At 43.7% G+C, this 18,437-nt stretch overlaps 1 protein-coding gene across 1 annotated transcript in view; it reads right to left on the bottom strand.

Annotated features, from left to right (window-relative positions):
- Window positions 1-18,437, bottom strand: part of LOC121359629 (transient receptor potential cation channel subfamily C member 4 associated protein) — a 35,227-nt gene that overhangs the window by 2,447 nt on the left and 14,343 nt on the right. The window contains exons 5-18 of the mRNA XM_041478707.1: window positions 17,765-17,820; window positions 16,124-16,252; window positions 14,839-15,040; window positions 13,151-13,339; window positions 11,957-12,099; window positions 7,663-7,794; window positions 6,922-6,980; window positions 4,835-4,936; window positions 3,392-3,475; window positions 3,004-3,094; window positions 2,341-2,481; window positions 1,083-1,191; window positions 770-882; window positions 333-539 (exon numbers count right to left, since the gene is read on the bottom strand). Of these exons, the coding sequence (XP_041334641.1) occupies window positions 333-539; window positions 770-882; window positions 1,083-1,191; window positions 2,341-2,481; window positions 3,004-3,094; window positions 3,392-3,475; window positions 4,835-4,936; window positions 6,922-6,980; window positions 7,663-7,794; window positions 11,957-12,099; window positions 13,151-13,339; window positions 14,839-15,040; window positions 16,124-16,252; window positions 17,765-17,820 (1,757 nt within the window). The remainder of the gene's footprint in view (window positions 1-332; window positions 540-769; window positions 883-1,082; window positions 1,192-2,340; window positions 2,482-3,003; window positions 3,095-3,391; window positions 3,476-4,834; window positions 4,937-6,921; window positions 6,981-7,662; window positions 7,795-11,956; window positions 12,100-13,150; window positions 13,340-14,838; window positions 15,041-16,123; window positions 16,253-17,764; window positions 17,821-18,437) is intronic.

The following is an 18,437-nucleotide window of genomic DNA, read 5'->3' as shown; positions in this document are numbered from 1 at the left end:
GGCAAAGAAACCTGCAGGCTGCTCCCTTAGCTTCGAACTGCATTCTGTCCTGCCTCCCCCTCCCTGGCCATCCTGCCAGCGCTGCCCCTCCACCACACTCAGCACTAGCAAGTCTCACTTCTGTGTGCCAGAGCCAGGACCTCAGGCTGTTTCCAGGGAAGCCCAGCACCTGCCTTGTGGCAGCCTGACTGAGGTGTGGAAAGCACCACAGAGCTACACTGGGGGCAGGCCTTCCTCCCTTCTTTCCCATCCCAATCTCCCATTTTTTGCCAGGGGACTGGCAGACAGGTGTTGCTGTGACTGACTCCTGCCATGCCAAGAGGGTCACATACATTTTCTAAGCAGGTGCTGTCTTTATCCTTGTTGAGGTAATGCTGCTGCCAGAATCGCAGGAGACTGTGGAAGTTGTTCAGGATGAAGCCAGGGTATTTTTCCGTGTATTCCATTTGTTGCAAGGTGCGCAGATAAAAAGGGAGCTTTTCTTTCCTTCGGGCCAGCATTAGGATAACTAAACTTGTGTTCAAACAACTGACATTTTCCTGGAAGTAAAAATGACACAGCAAAAAAAATCTAAATACCGAGATACCTGTTGTATACATGTCCCTATAAAACAAGCCTGTGGAAAGCACACAGTGGAAGTGTTCCTGCACACAATAAGGAAAAAGGGACATGGGTGTTCTCCAGGGAAAGCAGGCTCCTCTCTGCTCCCAGCCCTGCTCACCACTCCAGTCCCAGTAAGGTGAGTGCAAGGTCCCTGGCAGCTCTTTACCTGTGTAAGTGTCTGTACATGGATAATATTGATGAGACGGAAGAGGAAGGACATTCTCATGGACATCTGGGACATGTAGGACAACAGGCGGCACTCGGACAGGACCTCTGCAACTGCAGCAAGAGGAGAAACACAATCACCAGGTGCAGGAGGCTCAGACACACTGATCCAAGCACTGGGCAGTAAGAACTGGTGCTCAAACTTTCAGGGTGGCACTTACTTGTCTAACCCCCAAACTACGGAAGCCCAGATTTAAATGAACCATTATCAGCACTGAACACCCCCCAGTCCCACCCCACTGCTTCCTGTTCACCTTTAGCATCAGACTGATTCTCAAACCGGTCCAGGGACAGCGTGATGCAGCGAACGAGCATGTTTGAGTCCACCAGAGAGCTGTTGATCTGATTTAAAAATATCTGGAACTGAACAGAAACACTTTTCAGTGTTGAATTTAAAAGATTGAAATATATTTATATTGAGGGTCATTACCTTTTTGTTAACTCTAACAAGGTTAAGAGGAGACATCACTCTCAGCCCTGCCTCACCCTGCCCAAATCAACACTGGCACTGAGGGCTGACCAAAGGATCACTTAAAAACACTATGGAATGGAAAATGTCATCCTGGCATCCCTAAAATCTCTTTTGAAGCTATGTTAGTCCATTGAAAGTGAGATTTCATACAGCATTTGTTTTCAAAGAGTGGGAATTCCTGCAGCTCCATGTTTTCCTACACTGATTTTGTACAACCAGACAGCACTAGGGAGAAATACAGAGAGGGAGTCACACAGAATGAGAACTAAACCCAGTCAGAGATCAATAAACAGGAAGCACAGACAAAATATAAAGACATTCTCTAGAATGTTTAAGTTCATTTACTAGAGAAAAACTCCAAAAATAAATACAGCTTTCTTTTAAATACATTTATACATCCCTTTGCCAAGGTCTACCAGACCTAACAGCAATGAGAAAAAAATGACAGTAACAAAATCAAGAGTGTAAGGCCACTCAGAACCTACCCACCAGCTGATGTTAAATGTCCAAAGTGCAGAAGAGCATGAAACCACTTTGCATAGAGCTGTCCACTGATGTGCAGCTCAATTTTATAGTCAATTACATAAGCCATGGCTTCTTAAAACATCTCCAAGTTCAAATAACATCAAATATCTACTGTCTGTGTGCAGTATCAAGTATTTTAAGCCTTATTCATGAAGGAATTCCCACTGCAAGCTCCAGTAGAACATTTTTTGGAGCTGTCTCACTGTCCACAACTATTACTTAACCACAAATCTGGCGACTGCACAGGAAATGTTCTGCTACCCTTGAGCCTGACCCTAGGCCTCCCTGATCGTGGAACAGGGTAATGTTTGCTGACCAGCTCAGCACTCACTGTCTCAGGACAGCTGGAGCACTGCTGAAAATACTGAGGGACTTTGGCAACTCACCCCTTAATGTTTATTGTGCTCCAAGCTCTGAAACCACACCAAACCCAAATGAATCTGAGTTTTAGCGCTGTGCTTGGTTATAAAAGGGTGTAATTTGAGCCACAGGGGACAGCTTTTACAAATATTTACCTTCTCATCTGTGTTGATGTATTTGTTGAACCTCTTGAATGCATCAATATTGAATTTCATCAGCTCTCCCAGAAGGTCAAAGTAACTCTGAAGCACGTCCCGTGACTTGCACTCACTATCAACAATGCAGTAGAGAATATGCTGGCAGGGGAGGAAAACATGTTATTGCCACAGCTTAGTCCAAGCCAGCAGCACAACACAGACTCTGATTTAATCAGTATTTAAAGCATTTATCTTCAAGTTCTTGGGTGACTGAATGTCACAACACCAAACTTAAAGACAACAATTCAGATGAGTCTCCTGTTAAAATGAGTTCCCAGTGATGCAGGTTATACAAATGGTCACATCTGGCTGCCACAAGCAGAATTCATAGGTATTTTTGTGTTCCCAGTATTTGTCATAGTTACACAGGAATAAGGGGTAGTTGTTCATTTATTATTACTGTTGCATCTATTGTGATTTCTCCAGTAAACTATGATCCTGACTTATCTCCCTGAGTGTTTATTCCCCACTACTGCAAGGGGGCAGCTTGAGTGGCCTTCATTTCCCTGCTGAGTTTTAAAGCCAGCACAGTATTTAACACTACGTTTTTATCCACTTTTGGTTCACTGCAGATAAATCCTTCTTGATTGCTATGGAGGATGCCTGACATAATTTACTTACCTCCAGGAGTCCTCTCTTGAGGAGGAACATCTGGTCTGCATAGGAGGTGGTGCCACGCAGAAAACTTTCAACCGCCCTTGCTTGCCAAAACCTGAGAAAAAGAAGAAAGGAGGTGTTGGTTTTGGGACAAGGGAAATACTTGATCACAACTGCAATTTAAATCCAGTTTCCTGATCTGTTTCAATCCCCTCTGAAGCTTGAGTCAGACCTGTTGATCCTGCAGAAAATCACTGGCTGTGATTTTTTGCACCTGCACTGCCACCACAGCACAACAAAGCCAGACTTTCCACAGCTGATTCTCCAACATTGTCAGCAGCTCGAAGCTGGACAAAACCAAAGCTACATCCCAGGGATCTCAAACAGCTCATCAGAGGCAAAGTGAACCCACCTGAAGGAGGATTCTGCTGGCTCCTTCTTCATGACCTGAAGCAGTCTGGTCAGCAAACCTCTCTTCCCATCACAGACAAGGCTCCTGCAGCAGGTGAGAAATGACAGCTGAGTGGAAGGGCTGGGCAAGCGCTGAATCCAGTCACTGCTCCAGAGCTTTTGATGATCAAAATCTCAGTATTGAAGTACACAGCACAAATATTGTGCTAGTTCTATCAGCAGAGGAGTTCTCCTCACTGCCCTTAGTAAATATCTGTAATACCTGCAACATGACTTCCAAGTAAGTTCAAAGTAAAAACTTTCTCTCCAAATTTTAATAATTTCAGAAATATCAATTCATGCCTTGTGCGAATCAAGCAAAAAAAAAAAAATACTACATTCAAATTTAGGAATGAAAGAAACCCCTTTTTTTTCCCCTCAAAAAATGTAAAGGAAAGTCTAAATTCCATTTAGGAGGCAGAGCAGAGTACGAAAGCTGGATGCAACATGAGGCTGTAGTAAAAGCATAGACGAATCAAGCATGCAATTCTACTTGTAGCAATTCTACTTGTATTCAAGAGCACCTTCAGTGGAGTATCCACCTGCATTGAACTCATACAGAAATAATGCCTTGATCTCATATATCAAGAAAAACAACATGAAAACTAAATGCTAAGGGTGAAAAAAAACCCAAGTTCTTCCCAATTAGACACAGTACTACGATAATAACTGTAATCTAGAAATCCTCTTAGAAATTCCCTTTTGGAGTGAGATAAAGCTGCTCTGTGCAGACCAAGTCCCTGCTGATGCCCTGGGAGCATTATGACAAAATAAATTCTGCAAACAATCTTCCATCTGCTGAGCTTTATACACCAGAATCATGTATTAAAGTGATTATTAGATCAAAACAGTCCATCTAACAGATACTCAAATGCAACAGAAGAGATTTTATAAGTGGTTTAACATGTTAATCTAATTTTGCTTATTCTGGTTATTAGCTGCTCTTAAAATACTCTGAGCAGACACTTGGATGCGCTCATGCAGCCTGGAAATGGACATTTATGTGTGCACACGCTGCTCCTGAATGCCAGAACTAAGATTTAATAGCAATTAAATGATGTGAGGGATCTTTCCAGGTCTGTCTGCAATGCCCAGCCTAAGGAAGGCCAGACAGGCAGACCCAGCATATCATAGTGAAGTCTAAGCCATGAACTCAAACCCCTCTTTTTAGGGGTTTTAAAGTTCCTTTTATTTTTAAAACACCTTACTCTGAGCATGAGCACACCTGAGATTTGCTAATGACCATCAACATCCCACAAGCTTGGAGACCTCCCCCTGAAAGGAGTCACTGAAATAAAGTGTGGTGGACAGAGAGAGGTCAAACAGAACAGCCGATGTCAAACTTCCAGTCTAAGTGCTCCCAAAACTCTTAAATTGCTGACCAACACCCTCAGTCCCCTCTCACCTGTCAGTGTTGACCACTGCATCCACTTCAGGGATGTTGGCTTTATGGGAGATTGCACTCAGCTCATTCAGCTCTTGGCTGTTCAAAAGGAGATACTTGTTCCTACAGCAAGACAGTGGGGGAGGAGGGGAGAAAAGCAGGATGAATTCAACAGGCAAAAATGCAGTTTCATGAATAGCAGAGGCACAGGACTACAAGGGCTGCAGGACTGGGCAAGCTGATTTCTCCTGGTTGCTCTTCACAGCATTCCCACTCTGCTCCCTGTACCAGGCCAGCCAGCTGCAGCTTGGGAAAACCTCAAAAATGTACCAAATGCCACTTCCAACACTGACCAGCTTTGAGATGATGGTTCTTTGCTGACTTGTTTGGGATCTTACAGTTTGTAAATATTTTCTTCTGGATAATGCTCATTAAACAAAAAAAAAATCTAAGCAATATTTTGCTGAATTTCAGACCAAAGTAAGTATGAAATAGCAAACTTTTCCACAGCTTCCTGAAGTTTTTCTCCACCCTATAGTGATTGCTCTTTTTAAGTAATAAATCTTTTCTAAGTAAGAAAGCAGAAACTGCAAGAAAGGACTCAGTCGTCCTGGTATTTGATTATCTGAACAAACTTTACCCTGGAAATATTAAAAAACTTCATGAAAAGTAAAGATCCAAATAAAAATGGATATAAATCCCAGGAATGCACATAAATTCTTTATCAAATACTGAACTTTTCATAATAAAAATAAATTATTTTGTATGAAAAGTGAACTAACTGCAGAATAAATCTGACAGTAGAAATGTAGTCCAGGGGGCTCCCTTTGCCCAACGGCAGTGTGTTCCCTGACACTCTGCTTCCAAGTGTTCAAAATCAGACAGCAAAGACTCCTTTTCAGGAAAGCTCAGGGGCCAGAGGATGCAGTGATGAGTGTGAGGTTCCTCCTTGCTTCCAACACTCATCAGGTTAGTGCTCACTGAGGCTCCTGTGCAAAGCTCCCTTTGATGGGGACTTAACAGGCTTCTGCAATGAGAACAGAGCCCTTCTCTCCCTGCAATAAACAGCTCTGCAAGTCTGGTTTGGACACAATTTCACTGAATGAATATCAGCACACAAGTACTTTGCTCTCATCTTGTCCTCAGTTAACTCAGCTTATCTGTGATTTCATAGAAAGTTCATGTAATTATTTAAACCCCCCAAACAGATTCCACACATTCCACTTGCTCAAGTGTTACAGCTGGGAGCTGTTTTCTGCTCAAACAAGCCTGAGATCTTTGCAGCAGCCACTTAAGTAGTAACATCACCTGTAGAGATTTTATTGGAAAACCTGGAGTGATTCCCAGGCAAACAATGTATTGCATGAAGGATTTAAAACAGGTCAGCACTCCCTCCCTGACTATGTCCAGCAGCTCTGCATTCTCAAAGCTAATATTCCACAATCAAAAAGGCTGATATTTGAAATCTATCCAACAGGACTAAAATCCTGCACAAAACCAGCAGCCTGGCTCTAGGAATGAGCAGCACCTCAAATGCAACATGGCTCTAACATAGGAGTTTCTAAGGAAGGGACACCATCTCCCAGGACTGAATGAGAGCAACACTGATGGAATGCAGGATGCAATTCCACAAGTCTCAAACACCTCTGAACAAGCAGCACAGCATTAAATATTAAATAACCCCAAGCAAACTGCACCACCCCTCCAATTATTCCAGCACACCCAAGTTTTCCTAAGGATTTATTCTGAAGGCAGACAGGAGATTTCTTTGTATTTCCCTGGCTCACTGTCACCTCTCAGTAGAAGGCAAAAAGAAGAAAGCTGCCTCTTTATTCCTTCAGCCAGAAAGTGTTAACTCATCCTGTACATGTTTCAGCTCATCTCAACACAAGATAAAATGAGCTGGGTTTAACCACACCAGACATATTCAGACATGCCCACCACAGAGCAAATTCTTAGGCTGTTACAGCAAGAGCTGAAAGGAACATGAAGTTTAGGGACAGCACATCATTCCCTTCATGTGGAGCCTGCCTCGTGCCCAGGACACCTGGAACCACAGCCAGGCAAACAGCACCAAGCCACATCCCACCACAGCTTCTCATACTCACTCATGGTGGTCACTGAAGCTCTGAAGAAGCCTCAAGAATTGTATCTTTAGAGTAATGTCCTAAAAGGAGACAAGAAAGGTAAAAAAAAATAAAATCATTGCTTTAGTACTTTTGGTTATCATTAGTTACCAAGCAGGCATGAAACAGCTGAAAGGAAAACCTTTCCAAATCAAACCCCTTTGGACAGCAGAGCAAGTGACTTGCACAAATGGAGAGGTTGCACTTCCCAAAATAGAAATGGAGATTGCCTCAAGCCTATGCACATAACAGGTAATAGTTCCTTCTCACTGCAAAGGCACAAAAGCTTAGAATTGTACTGGTCAATTCAGAATGTCCAGGTTTGGAAAGAAAAAAAATATAAAGAGTCCAACAGAAAACCCAACCCCCCTAAACCTGACTGTGGCACAATTTGTACTCTGTGCCTCTCCTAGGTATCTTTACTTTGAATTTTACTTGTCTTCTACCTCTGGCCTCCAGGGTCCAGGAATTTACTCCTTTCTCAGTTCCCAAAATGGACATGTTCCTTAAAATGAACAAACAAACTAGGAGAGAAGGGAGAGGTTAAACTTGCCCTGCTAAATTGCTAGCATGAGCTAAGGATAGACTTCAATGAAATCAATAATCCCACAAAATCTGAATGCTACCACATCTCGAGTCACTGATGATACAAACACCCAGTTACTCAGCACAGCTCCTCAGAATTGTGTGCCAGGATGAAAATCCACTGCAGAGGTTCCTCACCGGGCTGCAGTCACAGTTCTGGTTGTGTCCATGCAGAACCAGGGCTGAGGCTGAGTGCTTCCTCCAGATGAGTTTGTCAAACAGGTTATTGAGGCCAGGAATGAGTCTGAACTCTGCTATCATTTTATGAACCTGGGGAAAAAGAGAGGTACAAACATGTCTGCTCCAGCCTAAACCACAGATTTAATGTAGTCTGCAAACAGATAGGCACAGTGATGTCATTCTCTGACAAAAGGATGTGAATTCTTGTCTCAAAGAGCAAGTGTTTGTGCTAACCACAGTGCAGCAGTTTCCATTTGGAGGATGTGGATAGAAAACAGACTTTATTTTGGGATAAAGTTCTTCTCCAGCGCTTCAATTAACCATGTGTCTCTGGAAGCAGCTCTGGGCATCAGGATGTCACTTCCAGCACACTGAAAATGCATCTACACCAAACAGCTGAGCCGGGGATACTCTGCAGCCACTCAATCCCCTGAGAGTCCTTTCCCTTTGCAGACACACAGATGCAGCTCAGGCAGGCCTCTGATGACAACAAAACCCATCAATATTGGTTTTGTTCACCAAAACACCTTAGCAGGATTCCTGAGCAGAGTCCAGCAGTAACACAACCACACCACACTGCTCCTTCAGGTTAAAGAGAAGCTGAACTTAAAAGAGAAAAAAATGTCAAATTGCTCAGGTTCATTTATTGGTCTGCCTGGTACATCTTTTTTATTCATACAAAAAAGCTAATAATTTTGGTATGAACAGCTCTTTAATACCTTCAGTCCAAGCTGGGATACTTTTGATGTAAGGAATTTAGAAGATGAGGAGTAAGGGAAATAGAAAGGGGGATTCTTATTAGCTTGGGCCTAGTACAAGCATTATTCCTTGAGATGTGGTTACAAATGAAAACCACGTGACTGGAATGTACAATGTTCTGCAAAAATTAAATGCCCAAGTAATGGACATGTTCCTTAAAACCAACAAACAAAATTACTAAAAAATACCCCATGTTGTCCCAAGATCCAGAACTGTAACCAGCAGCATTTCAAGCAGATCAATCTACTTTGTTTTATTTACTCAAACACCTGAATGAATCAAAATATCTGAAGCTGATGCTGTTTTACAGGTTTTGGTTCTAGTTTGCAGCACAGCTGATAGCTTTTTGCACTCCTCTTGGCTGTAGCCACCAGCTGTCCCACCTTGATGGAAATCACATTCCTGTTGCTGGACACCTCAAATACACGTCTGAGGAGCATCCAGCTCCTTCCCACCCACCCACACTGCCCTGACAGACTGCTGAGCTTGGAGTCCTCTGGTGCTCCATTATTTTGAAACACTCTTGGACATTTTGGTTTAGTCACAGAAGCAGCTCTGAGGAATCTCTCTGAACAAAGTGCTCCCGGTAGTGCCCCTGTCCCTCCATGGCACAGGCACAACAGGAGGAAGCCAAGAGCCTGGGCTGCCTGCAAGAGCCTCAACCCTCACTAACGGAGCAGGTCTCTACACCCAGTTTTAACTCCTCAATCTGCTCCTCTCCAAATGACTCAGAATTCAGATCTGTGCAGTTTAGTTTGCTCAGCTCTGTATTCTCACCTGACTGAGCTCCTCAGTTACATCACTGCCTCTGCACCACTCTCTCCCAGAGCCCAAACTCATTACAATTACTCTCCCTGAGGATGCCAAGATAATCCCTGCTCTATATTCAACCCTCAAAATACTTTGGCTTTTTCCTGCTGCCATCCAGTTTCACAGGAATTGCTCTGCTCTTTCTCAACACTAAAACTGTCTCTGCTAAGCTGAGTTTCTGTGTGTGCAGTGTGGCTCCCTACAGCAGGAGCAAGGAAATCAACTGATGGCTCTTCACCACAACACAGACATGCAGGACAGCCTAGAAAAATATGTAAGGAGAGTAATTTAGGGTGTGACCATAATGAGAAGGCAGCAAAGGCCCAGATCTGCAGAGAAACACCACTTACTCCCAAGGGTGAGATCATCCCCAACATGGCAACAGAAGCAGCTAAGTCACTGCTACCACAGTTATCAATTTATGCAAATTAGCCAGCAATCAAGTTTAAACCAAGCATTCAGAGATTCATCTGGGGACAGGTTGAGTTTGGGAGGTTGCACCTTGCTTCAAGCAAATGTCAAACCATTATGTCGATTATTGCAGCAGACTGAAGCAGGTTTGTGATGCCCTTAATAAAATTTCTATGCAAAATTAATCCAATCTAAAACCAGCAGGTCTTTTGGCTGCTCAGACTGGTACCACAGATCTTGTGCTTTTATTCTTTCACAGAAAAGAAAGACCAAAAAGCAGCTGAAATGCTTGTCTGAGGGTGCTGCTGCACACTGCTGTGCCTGCATTCCAGAGCTTCCCATGGAGAAGAGCTCAGCTCCAGTCCTTCCTGTGCCTGCCTCTCAGGAAGGGCAGGGGATTCACATCTGCCACACAAGTCTTATTCAGATTAAGGAATGAAGGATGTAGCATGTGTTTTAAAGGCAGAGGATTTCACAAAGCAAAACAAAAAAAAAAGACACCCCCCAACTCCCCCAAAAACAAACAAAAAACAAATAAAAACAAAATCCTAAAACAAAGAAAGAAACCCCTGGCTCTGGACAAGAAGTGTTTGGGAATCCAGTAACTCAAATCCTTCAAGAATTCAATCCAGTCCTGAATCAGTCCTGGGAAGAAGTGAACTTCTGGCCACCTTTATCCTGAGTTTCCCCATCTACATGGGAGCAGAAATAGCAGATGAAGGATAAGAATTGTGTTCCCAGGAAATTAAAAGATAAATTCATCTTCAAAGCTAGCTGCTTCAGCAGCAGATTTTTTGCCTTGTCACATTTGACAGGAACACACCAGAAGTGACCCAGGGAGGGAACGAATCCAGCACCTCCAGCAGCAGCAGGATGAGTGCAGGCTGCAAGCAGTTTCTGCAGAATCTATAAACCTGTGTTCTTGTGGGGAACTCAGGCAGGGATGAATTATCTGCCTTGATACAATGGAAAAGAAAAAGTCCTTCTAGTAGATCCATGTTCTGCTAGTTTCAGTTATGTTTTGGGCTTTGTTTACATTTTATTCATGCCTAAGAGAAACAGCACTTCTAGAAGGAATGACAACATGATTAGGAGTTGTTTGTGGTAGTGACTGTGGTTTCTGCAAGAATTACTGGTTCTCTCTGCTTCCTCTTATGCACAATCTGCTTCTTTTAATGCCAAGTGTCTGCTTAGAGTCACAAAATCCAGGATGGTTTGGGATGGAAGGGATGTTAAATCCCTGCCATGGGCAGGGACACCTACCACCAGACCAGGCTGCTCCAAGCCCCAGCCTTGAACACTTCCAGGGATGGGAGGTCCACAAGCTCTGCTGTAGGTTCAGGAAGAACAGGTGAATTATGTTTGGGACTGAGCTACAACTGCACCTGTATTCATATTAAGAGATTTAGGAGATTGCCCTGGGGGGTGTTTGTGACTGATACCTGGGAGGTTACTATCACAGAACAAAATACTCCAGATAAATGTGCCCCAATCCCTGCCCACAACACAGCCTCTCCTGCCTAACGCAACAGCCTTTCAATAACCCACACCAGCTTGGCTCTCCCATGTCCAGGACATCTGAATGCCCCTGCTATGCCAAGCTCTGCTGAGCTGAGCAGACTGCCGAAGCTGAAAACGTGCCAAAACCTCACCAAGGATTGCTTTGCTTTTCCCTTCCCAACCTGCTTTTGACCCATTTAAATCAAACCACAGCTGAGCTGCAGTGACTGGTTCTTCATAAGCCTGTGTGAGGCAGGGAACAATTTTTTTTTCCTCATTTCAAAAGGAAGAAAGGTAAAGGAACAAATGAGTGGGATTTGCAGGCAGTGACCAGTGCAGACAGCACTGAAGTGCACCCTCCCAGCTGGGAGTTTGACAGCATGCTCACACTTTGCCAAGTGATGGCAATATGCTGCAAAAATCATCCAGAGCATTTCCAAAAGTGAAAGCAGCCAAAGAAAGGTTAAGGCCTGAAGGGGCTCCATCCAAAGTGGGCACCAGGAGTGGGGAGAACACCTGACAGCAGCTTCTGCAGCATCCAGGCACCCACACACTTCCTGCATTCCTCCTGCCCCAGCGCAGTGTGTGAGCAGCCCTGCCCCAGCTGCTCGCAGTGAAGTGCTGCCTGCTTTCTGGGCAGGGCTGCCAGGATGGACTGCCCAGCTCTGTACCTTGAGCTTTGCCCTGGCATTTCTGTGTCCATGACCTCACTCATGAGCACTCAGGTTTAAAGAGACACCAACTGTGGGTGTGAGCATCTATTGGGGCTCACCTGATTCCTCTGCCTGCCCATGAGCAGCACACAGAGAACATACAGCACCTCCAGCTTGTACATGATCTCGTGCATGATCTTCATGGACTGGGGCAGCTGTGTCCTTGTGGAGGTGTTGGCCAGTCCACTCTCATCTGAAGATTCTGAAAAAAGATGGCAAAGATGTGAGAGGCAGCTTGAACACGAAAGGATTTGTTACAGTTGTTACTTTTACAGTGAACGCTGCAGATGCAGGAGCAGCACGCACGTGCTGGAATTTTCTTCTTAACTAAAAATAGTAATGTACAGCACATAACCAATTTGAATTACATGCTAGAGAAAAAATATAGCTGAAAATTTAGAAGAGAAAATCAGATTTTAAAATTCTTTTTCAATAATGAACTAAATGGCAGCATCTCCTTAAAATAAGTCTGCTCACCTATATGAATTAAGAGACTACTGCACCAGGGCATGGCAGAAAGGTAATAAAAGTAGATGGGAGATTATCAGAGCACTTACTATTAAATCTACTTTCACTTCATACCTCAGTACCAGTATTCACAGGCCACAGTTAAATAAATTTCATAACCTTAGAGAGAATTACCCTGCTAAGAGCAGAAACAGGAATATGAAGTACTTTGAGTTCTACCAGGCATACACTGCATTTTTGTCATACAAAAGGGTGAAGAAACAAAGCACACAGATGCTCCAAAGCATTTTCCTAAATGCTGTTAAGGTTGTATTAACACTTCCACTGGAACAATTATTTTTTTCCCAATTAACTTCTTTAATTTAGCTGGAACTATTTTTCCTTTTTAAAGAAGAGGCCACTTGCTTGGTATGAAGCATTCAAATCCAAAGTCATGAGCCAAAGTTTTAGAGTAAAATGCTGGTGAAGTCACTTATCTCAGGAGGGTTATTTTAATCACTCCAGAGGAGGTTAGGCTGAGGATGCACAGCACTTCAATGTTAGCTAGGCATGCAAAAGGCACACACTGCTGGAGGGGCTCTCCTTTGGCTAATTTTAATTCAGTAAAAAAATCAGTGCTACATGAGAACAAAACAGCAGTCAGACCTAAATGCTGATATGTGAGTCCTCCGTGTATGAAAAGGGGAATCAGAACCAGATGACAGGAAAAGCAACACGTGGCAAACCCTGAGCAAGGTTAAGACAAGCCTCAGCAGCTGGTGGGTGGAGGGATGCAAGCCAGGTACCTGTACTGCTCTGCTCTGCCTCTTCATTTGCCACTCTCATCAGTGCATCCAGCACCAGGGCATTGTCCAGCCAGGTGTACCACTCCTCCAGCTCCTGCAGGAAGCTGGAAGTCCCTGTTGTTTCAGACACTTTCCGTGTGGCCAGTTTGCACAACCGCTCGATGAAGCCTGGAATATTCAGAAGTGTAGCTGAAAAAAACAAAGAGAAAGAATTTTATTACAGTGTAAGATCACCACAAGGTACCAGCACATCTACTTCAGGAATACAGAAGTGCATGGTTAAAAAGAACTGGTTAGAGAGGTCTGAAGATGGAAGAACTCAGCACACTCTTCAGTTAAGGACTGCAAGAGAGCATCCATACCCCAGCAATAATTCAATGCTGCTCTCCAGTTTTATCAAGGAATTCATCTGGCTGAAAACAAAGCTGGCAGAAATAAAGCTCCTTTTAGAAGAGGCAGCTCTGCCTCCCCATTCCTCCTTCATTTTCCCTCCCCTGGTGTTGGTCTGTAGTGACTGAACTGGATCCCTACAGCAGTGGGGAGGAAATCTGACAGCGTTTCAAGTAAGAGGTTCCTGAATGGCTCCTGATGGAGCAAAACAGGTGGAGAACACACCACAGCAGCCCCAGGTGTGAGGGTTTTAACTGTGGAGCTGCACCCTCAGAAAGAGCAGTGCAAGGACAGAAGTCACTGCTCTGCAAAATGTTTGGGGAGGTGCAGCTTGCCCTCAAGAACAACTTAATTACAGGACCTGTTTATTAAAGATACATGGCTAAAGCTTCACTTCCCACTTGCAGGGGCAAGGAGAAAAGGACACAGAATTTGGCCATGAACATAACATGAAAGAGTTGCATCTCTGAAAGAATAAGCTCCCTGATAAATTTTTTTAAAATAGAATATACTGTACAGCCTTAGAATCAGTCTCTGATTGTGCCCATTAAAAAAGATTAGCTAAACATTTGCTTGGCAGGGGCCTATGCAAATATGTGCTTCAGAAGCCCAAAAGCTTTTCAGCACAGCAAGAGCTGAAAACAGCAGATTCTACATCTGATGGTACTTTAACTTCTTCAATTCCTACTCATCCTTATACGCAAGACTTCTGCACCTGAGAAGTACTCAGCACAATAAGGAAAGCTGCACTGTGCCCAAAGTTAAGGCTGAGATCAGCCCCACTGACTTCCAAGGCTGGTTTGGGAACACTGGGCAACATAATTAATATTAAAGACACTTCTCTTTTTGATAAAGACAAGACATCCTGTTCAGGACAACATCAGATAAAATCAGAGAAGGAACTGCTCCAACAGCAACCACACTGCAGGCAGCATTAGCTCAGGAATTCATATTTTATGGAGGACACAGAATTATTGAGAGCTTCTAATGGGAAGTCCATGGATGTGGCTAAGGCATAGAAAACAAATCCAATTATTTTAAGCTACTCAGAGAATGCTGTAATGACAGAAATTAACCCACCTGCTTAGCAACACCACATGAAACCAGATGCTACACGGTTTCACTAACAGGAAACATTATTTTCAGGAAACAATCTGAGGGGAGTGAATCAAGAAAAATGCTTTGGAAGACACAACACTTCCTGTATCTTTCAGAAACATAATACTGCGTGACACTGAGAAGAGGAAAGCTTTATACATTGCCGAGATTATTCTGATTTGTTACAACACAACCATTACCTTGATTAATTTCAGCTCGGGAAGGGCCCAAGTTTTTTTTCTGCTGGGCATTTTTGGCCAGAAGTGTGTGCTTGTCATCACTGCCCGTGTCAAGCTCCGAGATGGTGACAGCCAGGATCCTGCAGAAGTTGGCCAGCTGCTGCTGGTCAAAGCTGGACACCAGGCTGGCCAGGTTGGGAATATCATCCAGCTGGATCATTTCCTGGAAGAGACAACACCAGCTCAGTCACAGGGGATGGGCAGTAAGTGAACACAGGCAGATCCTCCCTGGAGAGCTTTCTGGGTTATTCCAGTGTAGCAAAGGAGAAGCAGCTGGGATTTACAACAAATGTCAGACTTAGCAATTCCAAAAATACAGATATCCATATTTTAAATACTATTTTTATATTTACAAAAAAAAAATGTGGGGGCCTTTTTTTAACTAAAACCCCACAAAACCACAACCTGATGTAATACGTAAATTATGTTTAGGTATTAGACGTTTCAATTTTGTTTTCCAATCCTGTCTTTTCTTTGAAACTCACAGATAAGAACTTCTAAATTATTTCTCAGTCTTTTTATCAGAAGTTCTTTTTAATAAAAAGATGTTGAAAACAGCTTTCAGAAAAAAAAAAATTGTTCAGATAAACTAAGCTTGTTTCCTATTTCAGGAAGTACATCAACCTCAATCTTACTCTAAATAATAAAGTATTAGGTTACAGACTCCTGGCCTTCTCCATAAAATGTACACACACTTTCCAATTAAGATTTTCCCAAGGTTACACCTCGAGTATTTCACTTGCATCACATCAGGGCACTGAGCTGCAACTGATGCTGGTAAGTAAGTTCAATAACCAGGTTTGTGCAGAAGATTTAAGTGCTCTGTGTCCCCAGCCTACAACTTCTCAGAGAGGTGACAAACACCCAGGAACACACAGGAAACCTCCCAGATGTGAGGAACACAAGTGAAGTATGTCAAATACAATCAGCAGGCAAGGATGAAAACTGATTCTTTATTTGTAATATGGGCTATTCTTTAATGGCTCAGACCATGGGGACACAGCTGCCCCCATTCTCTGAACTGGGTAAAAGCACTACAAGTATGACACCACAGGAATAGTTTGGCTTCTTTATGAGAAGTGATTGAAGTTAATTACCACTGTGAACAGGCAGGTTTCAAATAACCTACAAGAACTGAGAATGGCAACTTTGAGGACTATCCTCAGCAACTCCTCAAAGAAACAGCTCTCTTTCCTCCACTGGGCTAAAAAGCCATACAAATGATATTAAGAAAGCAGTAACTAACCTTTTTAACTCCCAGGATATCTTCAATGAGCGTTGCAGTTTGTAGGAATGTCTTTTTGTTTGTCATCAGTGTAAACAGGAACAACACGAAGTCGTTTCTCTCTGCCAGCCGCCTTGTGACTCCTTCCGTCTGGAAATGAGCACACACAGGCCCAGTGAGAGCCCACCCTGAGCAGCCACATGGCACAGCACGCGCAGGACAGCCCTACAGAGGATGCGGTGCTGAGCCAGCTGCTCCTGAAACCAGGGAATGTCGTGTTCGCGGCAACCACAACCATCTCCAGTCCTGGTTTGGAGTCAGCGTGGTGCTGGCAACAACACGGGAATGAGAGGCTTCACCTCCAGGCAGCTGTTTCCTTGTCGAATCTACAGCCAAGCCTGCCTGCCTGGGCACACACACAGGGGCTGGGCTCTGCTTTGTATACACACTGTGACCAGCTCCATGCCATGGTCTGCACACACAGCAGCTCCTAAACCCTCAGCACTGCTGTATGAGTAACCTGGATAGAGCACTGGCCTAAAAGAACGGGGTGATGAACCCCAAAGTTAGACTCAGGCATGGAAACCCAAGTTTAAGGCTGCCTTTCATGCTCTGAGCTCTGCTGAGAGCACAGCCAGGCTTTCCTGGAACTCACAGTTACATCCTCACTGCTTAGAAAGCTGTGTCTTATCCATGAGACACATTTTCAGTGCTCACCACCACACCAGAACCAGACTGGCACAGATAATTCCCCAATATTTACAGATAAGTATAAAAACAGCTAATATTGTCCACAGACCATTTCTGTGATCCTGGACACTTCTCCTCCAAACCCTGCAGTAATACCAAAGTGAATTAAAACAGAGCAGCTAGTCTAGAAATTATAAACTTGTTTTTTTAGCATATCATGCTATTCTCAGTTGCAAAAGTTGCATTACCTGCAGTTAAAAAAATAAATCATCCAAGCCAAGGAAAAAAGTGTTCCCTCTCTTCCCTCTCCCATGTGTACACAGATCCTTATCAGTGAGACATGATCTAGTATGACTCAAACTCTGGAGATTAGACCGATGTTTTGGAACAGCTCCAAGCACTAACTGGCTCTTTTTAACATTTTTGTTAAAACAATGTTCCCTAGGCTCTGGCATAATGAAGTGTGCGATGAAGTAAACAATCCTGAGGATGTTCCCTGCATGCATAATCTGAGGCCTTTGCTTTTAGCTTCAGGATTTGAATGACAAGGTATTTCCAGAGGCCTTTAACCCAGCACCTCCCTTTGCACTGATCTGCCACTACTGCACTGAACTACAATCCAGCACATGGAGTTGCAGGATCAAATTTAAAACCCTTTGCCAGCCCCGATTCTGAACAAGACTAGCTGTAGCTTGACAGGCATCCATTCCCAGCTTCAGATTTTAAGCTGTAACATAATAAAGGCTGGCACAGCTTTCCTATGGAAACAGAGACAGAAAGGGAACTTAAGTTTGACAATGCAGGTCAGAAAACAAATTATTTGATCAACACATCAAAATACAGAGTGATGCTGTATTTAACTGAAGGAATTTTAATGTAAAGCTTCAGAGTAAGTTTAAATTACACTTAAAAGTCTGTTTATTGTCTTATCAAGTAGCACATGTAAGAAGTGACCAGAAGAGTTGTACTTACACATATACAGGTGTTGTACAGTATGCTTAAACAGTCCTTGATGAGGTCATCACTTACTGCAAAGAGAGAGCAGACAGTCAGCAGCCATTCCCTGCCAAGGAGCACCCCTGGCCTGGGAGGGACACAGAGAGCTAGGGGATGGGTGACAACTTCAGGCTGCCAGCTCAGAGCACACATGCAAATGCATTATGGGATAGAAGCCACAAGAAACACTCTACACCCAACCTGTTCACATGTTAAATTATTTTTGTATGGGGGAAAAAATGTCAGTTCATGCAGTTTTCTCCACTGGAAACTCATGCGTGTTCTCTCAGCACCTGGACTTCACAGAAAAACTTCCAATCTGCTTTGCCACAGCACTTTAGTATTTAAAATATGTTTTCAGTACAGACCTTCAATTGCCTAAAGCTCCAGTTCAAGTCACTTCACCTTTGAAGTTCCCTGGCTAGCTGGCACAGGGTGCACCACGACATTCCCTTCCCTTTGCAGGGCTCAGGGAACCAGCAGAATCCCAAACAGGGGAAATGAAAACACTGCAGCCAAGCTGCTCCAGCAGGGAAGTGGAGCTGAAGTCACTGCACCCCCTGTCCTTACAGCAATGTGGAAATGAGCAGTCATATAACAAAAAGCATGCTGTTTTCCTGAGCTACTCATACAATCTCTGTAGCTTCCA

This window comes from Pyrgilauda ruficollis, unplaced genomic scaffold (assembly GCF_017590135.1).
Source record: "Pyrgilauda ruficollis isolate IOZ18807 unplaced genomic scaffold, ASM1759013v1 scaffold46, whole genome shotgun sequence".
Lineage (NCBI taxonomy): Eukaryota > Metazoa > Chordata > Aves > Passeriformes > Passeridae > Pyrgilauda > Pyrgilauda ruficollis.
The sequence above is the reverse complement of the archived record's forward strand: the minus strand, read 5'-3'. Positions and strand labels throughout refer to the sequence as shown.